The sequence below is a fragment of the Coregonus clupeaformis genome, unplaced genomic scaffold (assembly GCF_020615455.1).
Source record: "Coregonus clupeaformis isolate EN_2021a unplaced genomic scaffold, ASM2061545v1 scaf1993, whole genome shotgun sequence".
NCBI classification, from domain to species: Eukaryota; Metazoa; Chordata; class Actinopteri; order Salmoniformes; family Salmonidae; genus Coregonus; species Coregonus clupeaformis.
In genome coordinates, this window is record NW_025535447.1 from 32,501 (window position 1) to 42,500 (window position 10,000).

Consider the following 10,000-nt stretch of genomic DNA (forward strand, 5'->3'; position numbering starts at 1 on the left):
CAGAACCATACTGTACGGTACCAGTCTAGTGACCCCAGGACCAGGACAGAACCAGGATATGTCCTTGATAGCGGCTGAACACATTCTGTTGGCTCACTGTTACTCAGATACAGTTGAGTCATGTGATAGCAGGTAAAACAATGTAGTTAGAAATATATTGGACTATTTGTTCTCCAGATAAAGCTGTCAAAGTAAGGAAAGGAAACCACTATGATTCACTTCCCTCCATTCAATTGAGTAATTCATGATTCAACAGATATTGGAGCTTGATACAGGCACAGGGATTAGGTGGACTATCCAAAGTGACGTACTGTACAGCTAACAAACATTTTTGCACTGTATTTGTGCCCCATGTTTGACACTCTGTGACAAACAACACCAGATCTTTAGTTCAGAGAACAGGTGGTTGAGACAGCTGGTAAACAACAGTGACGTGTTACTTGATCAATATGCCAGCACATGGGAATAACATGCTAACAGAGATATGCTGTGTGGTTGAGAGAAAGGGATCATTATTATCATTGCAACATGTCTGTGGAATGTATGTGAAGTCAAGAAGACAAATAGCTGAAATCACTGAGACTGGGAGGAGACATGAAAGCTTGCAGTTGTTCTCAAGTGTTTAACACAGGTTTGTTTTTCTGGGGCTCAGCCTCTGGACGCAATGTGTGTGTGTGTGTGTGTGTGTGTGTGTGTGTGTGTGTGTGTGTGTGTGTGTTGGCTGAAGGTCTCTCTCTGTACGCCACGAGGAGGAATAGAGAGGAAGAAAAATAGAAGGGAAAGAGATGAATTGATGAAGAGGAGAAGAGTAGTAGGAGAGGAGAGGAGAGGAGAGGAGGAGGAGAGAGGAGAGGAGAGGAGAGGAGAGGAGAGGAGAGGAGAGGAGAGGAGAGGAGAGGAGAGGAGAGGAGAGGAGAGGAGAGGAGAGGAGAGGAGAGGAGAGGAGAGGAGAAAGGAGGAGAGGAGAGGAGAAAGGAGGAGAGGAGAGGAGAAAGTAGGAGAGGAGAGGAGAGGAGAAAGGAGGAGAAGAGAGGAGAAAGGAGGAGAGGAGAAGAGAAAGGAGGAGAGGAGAGGGTAAGAGAAGAGAGGAGAGGGTAAGAGAGGAGAGGAGAAGGGAGGAGGAGAGGAGAGGAGAAAGGAGGAGAGTAAAGCAGAGGAAAGAGCAGTGGATGGTAGAGAGAGGAGGATGTTGGTAGAGAGGAAGGGACTGTTGTATGGGAGGACAGGTCTTGATAAACCTAAGGTAGCAGGCGTAAAATAAACACCTGAGCAGGATGCCCCACATTCTGGTCCTGATGAGAACAACAACAAAACCTATCGGGGGAGGTTCTCTTCTGTTCAACCAATTCAGTAAATGGAGGAGTTAAGATGGAGTATCACCTTGTTAACGGCCAAAAGCGGAAGTTGCATCACAGGCTCTCTTCCATTTACCCTGAAAACCAGATGCAGAGAGAGAGCTACCAGGCCAAGACACACCCTACATCTATATAGATCAGTGTGTCACAATCCTGACTAAGGCTCCTGACTAAGGCTCCTGACTACAGTCGTGGTCAAAAGTTTTGAGAATGACACAAATATTAATTTTCACAAAGTCTGCTGCCTCAGTTTTTATGATGGCAATTTTCATATACTCCAGAATGTTATGAAGAGTGATCAGATGAATTGCAATTAATTGCAAAGTCTCTCTTTGCCATGAAAATGAACTTAATCCCCAAAAAACTTTTCCACTGCATTTCAGCCCTGCCACAAAATGACCAGCTGCCATCATGTCAGTGATTCTCTCGTTAACACAGGTGAGAGTGTTGACGAGGACAAGGCTGGAGATCACTCTGTCATGCTGATTGAGTTAGAATAACAGACTGGAAGCTTTAAATGGAGGGTGGTGCTTGAAATCATTGTTCTTCCTCTGTTAACCATGGTTACCTGCAAGGAAACACGTGCCGTCATAAATTGCTTTGCACAAAAAGGGCTTCACAGGCAAGGATATTGCTGCTAGTAAGATTGCACCTAAATCAACCATTTATCGGATCATCAAGAACTTCAAGGAGAGAGGTTCAATTGTTGTGAAGAAGGATTCAGGGCGCCCAAGAAAGTCCAGCAAGTGCCAGGACCGTCTCCTAAAGTTGATTCAGCTGCGGGATCGGTGCACCACCAGTGCAGAGCTTGCTCAGGAATGGCAGCAGGCAGGTGTGAGTGCATCTGCACACACAGTGAGGCGAATACTTTTGGAGGATGGCCTGGTGTCAAGAAGGGCAGCGAGGAAGCCACTTCTCTCCAGGAAAAACATCAGGGACAGACTGATATTCTGCAAAAGGTACAGGGATTGGACTGCTGAGGACTGGGGTAAAGTCATTTTCTCTGATGAATCCCCTTTCCGATTGTTTGGGGCATCCGGAAAAAGGCTTGTCCGGAGAAGACAAGGTGAGCGCTACCATCAGTCCTGTGTCATGCCAACAGTAAAGCATCCTGACACCATTCATGTGTGGGGTTGCTTCTCAGCCAAGGGAGTGGGCTCACTCACAATTTTGCCTAAGAACACAGCCATGAATAAAGAATGGTACCAACACATCCTCCGAGAGCAACTTCTCCCAACCAACCAAGAACAGTTTGGTGACGAACAATGCCTTTTCCAGCATGATGGAGCACCTTGCCATAAGGCAAAAGTGATAACTAAGTGGCTCGGGAAAATATGCATTTACATTAAAAGCACTAAGTCATGGTGGCCGGGATCGAAAATGCGTACAAGGGTACAGCGAGTAAGAGGAAAAATCAACAAAACATCGACATTTTGGGTCCATGGCCAGGAAACTCCCCAGACATTAATCCCATTGAGAACTTGTGGTCAATCCTCAAGAGGCGGGTGGACAAACAAAAACCCACAAATTCTGAAAAACTCCCAAGCATTGATTATGCAAGAATGGGCTGCCATCAGTCAGGATGTGGCCCAGAAGTTAATTGACAGCATGCCAGAGCGGATTGCAGAGGTCTTGAAAAAGAAGGGTCAACACTGCAAATATTGACTCTTCGCATAAACTTAATGTAATTGTCAATAAAAGCCTTTGACACTTATGGAATGCTTGTAATTATACTTCAGTATACCATAGTAACATCTGACAAAAATATCTAAAAACACTGAAGCAGCCAACTTTGTGAAGACCAATACTTGGGTCATTCTCAAAACCTTTGACCACGACTGTGAGGTTCTCTACACAGCAACCAAGACAGGGCAAACAGCAACCAATGCCCCATCGTCAAGACCATTTAGAGCTAAATGAAATACAAGCTGTCCAAGGCCTTACTGCCTAAATGAATCATGGTAAAATATATTCCCTAGGGGTTCCTTTCTCCTCTCCCTGAGTCCATCACCTCCTTCAGACAGACTGCAGTAATAAAGCCTGGCCCCCTCTGGAGCAATAGCTGAGGCCCAGTCACACAGATTAGATGAACTGCCAGGCCAGCAGAGTACTTTACCGTCTGGTCTGGATGGTTAGAAGGAGAGAGGGAGACAGGAGCAGAGAGGGGAGGAAGAGGGGAGGGAGAGAGGGGAGGAAGAGAGGAGGGAGACAGGAGCAGAGAGAGGAGGAGAGGGGAGGAAGAGAGGAGGGAGAGAGGAGGGAGACAGGAGCAGAGAGAGGAGGAGAGGGGAGGAAGACAGGAGCAGAGAGAGGAGGAGAGGGGAGGAAGAGAGGAGGAGGAGAGAGGAGGGAGACAGGAGCCAAGTGAGGAGGAGAGGGGAGGAAGACAGGAGCAGAGAGAGGAGGAGAGGGGAGGAAGAGAGGAGGGAGACAGGAGCAGAGAGAGGAGGAGAGGGGAGGAAGAGAGGAGGAGAGAGGAGGAAGACAGGAGCAGAGAGAGGAGGGAGACAGGAGCAGAGAGATGAGGAGAGAGAGGAGGGAGACAGGAGCAGAGACATGAGGAGAGAGGAGGAAGACAGGAGGAGAGAGGAGGAAGACAGGAGCAGAGAGAGGAGGAAGACAGGAGCAGAGAGAGGAGGAGAGGGGAGGAAGACAGGAGCAGAGAGGGGAGGGAGACAGGAGCAGAGAGAGGAGGAGAGAGGAGGAGAGGGGAGGAAGACAGGAGCAGAGAGAGGAGGGAGACAGGAGCAGAGAGAGGAGGGAGACATGAGGAGAGAGGAGGAAGACAGGAGCAGAGAGAGGAGGGAGACAGGAGCAGAGAGAGGAGGAGAGGGGAGGAAGACAGGAGCAGAGAGAGGGAGACAGGAGCAGAGAGAGGAGGAGAGAGGGGAGGAGAGGGAGGAAGACAGGAGCAGAGAGAGGAGGGAGACAGGAGCAGAGAGAGGAGGAGAGAGGGGAGGAGAGGGGAGGGAGACAGGAGCAGAGAGAGGAGGGAGACAGGAGCAGAGAGAGGAGGAGAGGGGAGGAGAGGGGAGGGAGACAGGAGCAGAGAGAGGAGGGAGACAGGAGCAGAGAGAGGAGGAGAGGGGAGGGAGACAGGAGCAGAGAGAGGAGGAGAGGGGAGGAAGACAGGAGCAGAGAGAGGAGGAGAGGGGAGGGAGACAGGAGCAGAGAGAGGAGGAGAGGGGAGGAAGACAGGAGCAGAGAGAGGAGGAAGACAGGAGCAGAGAGAGGAGGGAGACAGGAGCAGAGAGAGGAGGAGAGGGGAGGAAGAGGAGAGAGAGAGGAGGGAGACAGGAGCAGAGAGAGGAGGAGAGAGGGGAGGAGAGGGGAGGGAGACAGGAGCAGAGAGAGGAGGAGAGAGGGGAGGAGAGGGGAGGGAGACAGGAGGAGAGAGAGGAGAGGGGAGGAAGACAGGAGCAGAGAGAGGAGGAGAAAGAGGAGGAGAGAAAGGAGGAGAGAGAGGAGGAGAGGAGAGGGAGACAGGAGAAGAGAGAGGAGGAGAGAGGCATGCACCCTTTGGCTGACTTTGGTATTACAGAAGCATGGAGACTGTAGATTGAGTCAACAGCTATAATAGTGAGCCTACAGATGTAGGATCTTAATTTGAGCCAGTTTGCTACAGCAGGAAAATAATCCTAAAGCAACAGGAACTGTGAATTATTATGTGGATTTAAAATGAATGAAATGTTTGTAGGGGTTGATACATTTTCCGTAAGTGAAAATCAAGTCAGAAATTGGAAACTTGAGAAGAAGCATTTTTAAACCTCAAATACATTACAAGTTTTAAATGTCCTGCATTGCAGGAAAGTTCTCCTGCAACAAGGTGGTCAAATTAAGACACTACAACTGTACCGGAGAAAATGCATCCATATCTTGGTGAAACTAGCTAACTAAATACAAGCTCTACGTTCATAACAGATCAACCATGTTGCCTGGGCGTTTACCAAAACAAATTTCACACATTATTTAGTAAATGTAAAGACAAGATTAAAGTTAGTGAGTGGTGCGGAGCACGAGCCGAGAGAAGGGAATTATAATTACTATATTCAGCCCAAGGGCACAACGGCCGCTGGCCGCAAAAGGCATGGATTATTTTAGGGGGCATTATAGCCACACAAAGGGGATGCAGCCGGGAAATTCGAGGCATTATCAAGTGATTGTCAAATTGTGAATGAGAGACTGATGAAGTGTGTACAGCCTGCACCAAAAACAAAGCCTTTCAAGCTACTTTTTTCAAATCATCATTAGAGTCGCACCACGCAGCCTTGGAATGTATTAAACATATAAACGTTGGGCTGTATGTTATGATCACAACTAAAGTTGCATAAATAAACTCTAAATTATGCATATAGGAGGACCTGTTTCTTTGTTAACCGCTCAACACAGAATAGCCGCATGTGCGCACTCCCTCAAATCTTTTGGAGAAAATATCCTTTATATTTTATTCAGCTTTGTTCAATTGTATTCTTCATACTATAAAATAATATTAAATAACGCCACGAAATTCTAAGCAAATCTTGTCTGCTAAATGAACTTGTGTAGCCCACAGCCATATGGCACAGCCAGAACAAGGCCTGAAATAGACTACATTTTCTTCATGTTTCTTTAGACCTGTCTAAAATACATAATGGTGATTTATTGTGATGGTGTAGGCTATGGATTTATTCGACTTTTTTAAAATGTAGATGTTCCAAAAGGTCTACATCAGTGGCTTATAGGCTGTGTGTGGAAGCTAGCAGATGCTGAATGTGTTTATGTTAATTAACGGTCAATTACAGTGAGACCGTTATTTGCTTGACAATCACCGGCTGACAAAATGTCATGACTGCCACAGCCCTGCTCCAGACTAATGTGTGTATTAACACGGTAGTTACCTCAGCGGTAGTTGGCAGGGCAGTAGACTCCAGACTAATGTGTAGATGTGTGTATTAACACGGTAGTTACCTCAGCGGTAGTTGGCAGGGCAGTAGACTCCAGACTAATGTGTAGATGTGTGTATTAACACGGTAGTTACCTCAGCGGTAGTTGGCAGGGCAGTAGACTCCAGACTAATGTGTAGATGTGTGTATTAACACGGTAGTTACCTCAGCGGTAGTTGGCAGGGCAGTAGACTCCAGACTAATGTGTAGATGTGTGTATTAACATGGTAGTTACCTCAGCGGTAGTTGGCAGGGCAGTAGACTCCAGACTAATGTGTAGATGTGTGTATTAACACGGTAGTTACCTCAGCGGTAGTTGGCAGGGCAGTAGACTCCAGACTAATGTGTAGATGTGTGTATTAACACGGTAGTTACCTCAGCGGTAGTTGGCAGGGCAGTAGACTCCAGACTAATGTGTAGATGTGTGTATTAACACGGTAGTTACTTCAGCGGTAGTTGGCAGGGCAGTAGACTCCAGACTAATGTGTAGATGTGTGTATTAACACGGTAGTTACCTCAGCGGTAGTTGGCAGGGCAGTAGACTCCAGACTAATGTGTAGATGTGTGTATTAACACGGTAGTTACCTCAGCGGTAGTTGGCAGGGCAGTAGACTCCAGACTAATGTGTAGATGTGTGTATTAACACGGTAGTTACCTCAGCGGTAGTTGGCAGGGCAGTAGACTCCAGACTAATGTGTAGATGTGTGTATTAACACGGTAGTTACCTCAGCGGTAGTTGGCAGGGCAGTAGACTCCAGACTAATGTGTAGATGTGTGTATTAACACGGTAGTTACCTCAGCGGTAGTTGGCAGGGCAGTAGACTCCAGACTAATGTGTAGATGTGTGTATTAACACGGTAGTTACCTCAGCGGTAGTTGGCAGGGCAGTAGACTCCAGACTAATGTGTAGATGTGTGTATTAACACGGTAGTTACCTCAGCGGTAGTTGGCAGGGCAGTAGACTCCAGACTAATGTGTAGATGTGTGTATTAACACGGTAGTTTACCTCAGCGGTAGTTGGCAGGGCAGTAGACTCCAGACTAATGTGTAGATGTGTGTATTAACACGGTAGTTACCTCAGCGGTAGTTGGCAGGGCAGTAGACTCCAGACCAGTGATGGTACTCTGGAGAAGGTTGACAGCATCCTCACAGTGACCGGTTAGCTGCTCCACTCTCTGAAACACAACACACCACTGTCAGAACAGAGACACAACGTTCAACCACATTAAAAGACAACTATACAAAGACTTTACAGAGACAGACAGTCAGATAAATACACGCCATTAGCAAAGCATAGACAACTTTAGTCATCTCTGGTAATACACTCACACCAGCACGTGGTTCCCTGGTTGCCATGGCGTCGTAAAGCAGCCTAAACAGAGAGCTCTGCCATTTTGTACCTATTTTATATGTTTAAATTGTTGTTGTTTTTTTGTTGTTTTTTTGTTGATTATTTTTGATAAGTCATTGAGTTGATTGGATAGATCTGGTTGTTTTTACAGGAGTTGCAGGGCTGATGTCAAGTTGACTTGTCTGGTTTGGCTAGCTAGCTAGCTGGCTAATGATTGCATGTATTTAAAAGATGCATCTCAGCACCGGCTGCTTCTTGATCAACGAGACCTGACTGCATTGTGGAAATGTCCGAGAGCTCGTAGTGAGGATGACTACTGCTCTGGACTGATGTGTGGTGGACGTCAGCAATACAGAGCCGGCCCGCTCATTAGGCAGGATTAGGCGGCCACGTATTTACATTTAACATTTAAGTCATTTAGCAGACGCTCTTATCCAGAGCCACTTACCTATGGCGGCAGATTGACCAGGGCGACATTTTCTGAGCTAAACTGGCCAAGACGCACCTCCAACAACAACACATAAAACCTCACATAATTCTGCCCAAAAACAAAGACAATTTCTCCTCAACCAGTGGCACATGGGGTTTTCAGGTGAGCGCTGATGCCGCCCTTTTGACAAGCAGTTCCCACTTTGTCAAAGGCAGGGCCGCAAAATATTTTGGCTTGTCCATTCCCGGCGCGCCTCTCCAGGGTGCTGTTGGAGAGACGCATCTCTGCAGCGCTCCACCAACGTTCCGTAAAAGAAAATCTATATCTAACATAAATCATATATGTAGCAGATATAGGATACGGTAGAAAGAGTATGTGGGCCTTTTCTGTAGCCTACAGGCTGGAGATAAAAATGTATGACAATGTAATGAGACGGACACTTTTTACATCATGCAGGTTTCTCTGATCAAATAGCCTAAGCTAAATGGCGCTCAATCAAACAAAACATGTGCTGTCATGTTAACAAACAATATATCCTAAAAACAGGACAGGTCAAAATAACATGCACAATATGGAATGGACAATCACAACGGTTGTCCGGGAGTTTCACCCCGTTGTCATGATCAGTGGTTTCAAGTTTGTGTCCATCAATTTTTGACAAGCTTATCATAGTGAAAAAGAAAATACTTCTGCATTTCCCGCTGTGTAAACACGTTGCAAATAGGCTCGCGATAACTCCTGATAAAGTTGGGTAGCTGATATTCAGAGCTTAAATAGGCAAATTGATTAGTCACAGGAATCAGGGCTAAAAAAGCCAATGTAACGGCCTGTTTTCCCAACGGTAGGCCTACCACATGGATGGGCTGTTTTCCCAACGGTAGGCCTAACACATGGATGGGCTGTTTTACCAACGGTGGGCCCTCCACATGGATGGGCTGTTTTACCAACGGTAGGCCTACCATATGGATGGGCTGTTTTCCCAACGGTGGGCCCTCCACATGGATGGGCTGTTTTACCAACGGTAGGCCTACCACATGGATGGGCTGTTTTACCAACGGTAGGCCCTCCATATGGATGGGCTGTTTTCCCAACGGTGGGCCCTCCACATGGATGGGCTGTTTTACCAACGGTAGGCCCTCCACATGGATGGGCTGTTTTACCAACGGTAGGCCCTCCACATGGATGGGCTGTTTTACCAACGGTGGGCCCTCCACATGGATGGGCTGTTTTCCCAACGGTAGGCCTACCACATGGATGGGCTGTTTTCCCAACGGTAGGCCCTCCACATGGATGGGCTGTTTTACCAACGGTAGGCCTACCACATGGATGGGCTGTTTTCCCAACGGTAGGCCTACCACATGGATGGGCTGTTTTCCCAACGGTAGGCCTACCACATGGATGGGCTGTTTTCCCAACGGTGGGCCCTCCACATGGATGGGCTGTTTTCCCAACGGTAGGCCTACCACATGGATGGGCTGTTTTCCCAACGGTAGGCCCTCCACATGGATGGGCTGTTTTACCAACGGTAGGCCCTCCACATGGATGGGCTGTTTTACCAACGGTAGGCCCTCCACATGGATGGGCTGTTTTACCAACGGTAGGCCCTCCACATGGATGGGCTGTTTTACCAACGGTAGGCCCTCCACATGGATGGGCTGTTTTCCCAACGGTAGGCCCTCCACATGGATGGGCTGTTTTACCAACGGTAGGCCCTCCACATGGATGGGCTGTTTTACCAACGGTAGGCCCTCCACATGGATGGGCTGTTTTACCAACGGTAGGCCCTCCACATGGATGGGCTGTTTTACCAACGGTAGGCCTAACACATGGATGGGCTGTTTTCCCAACGGTGGGCCCTCCACATGGATGGGCTGTTTTACCAACGGTAGGCCCTCCACATGGATGGGCTGTTTTCCCAACGGTAGGCCTACCACATGGATGG

At 47.7% G+C, this 10,000-nt stretch overlaps 1 protein-coding gene across 1 annotated transcript in view; it reads right to left on the reverse strand.

The window, feature by feature from the left end:
• The window catches only part of LOC121548372 (mucin-6), a gene marked incomplete at its 5' end in the record, with an annotated part of 58,312 nt that overhangs the window by 4,150 nt on the left and 44,162 nt on the right, over positions 1–10,000 (reverse strand). Inside the window, one exon of the mRNA XM_045219031.1 lies at positions 7,354–7,452. Coding sequence (XP_045074966.1) covers positions 7,354–7,452 — 99 coding nt within the window. The remainder of the gene's footprint in view (positions 1–7,353; positions 7,453–10,000) is intronic.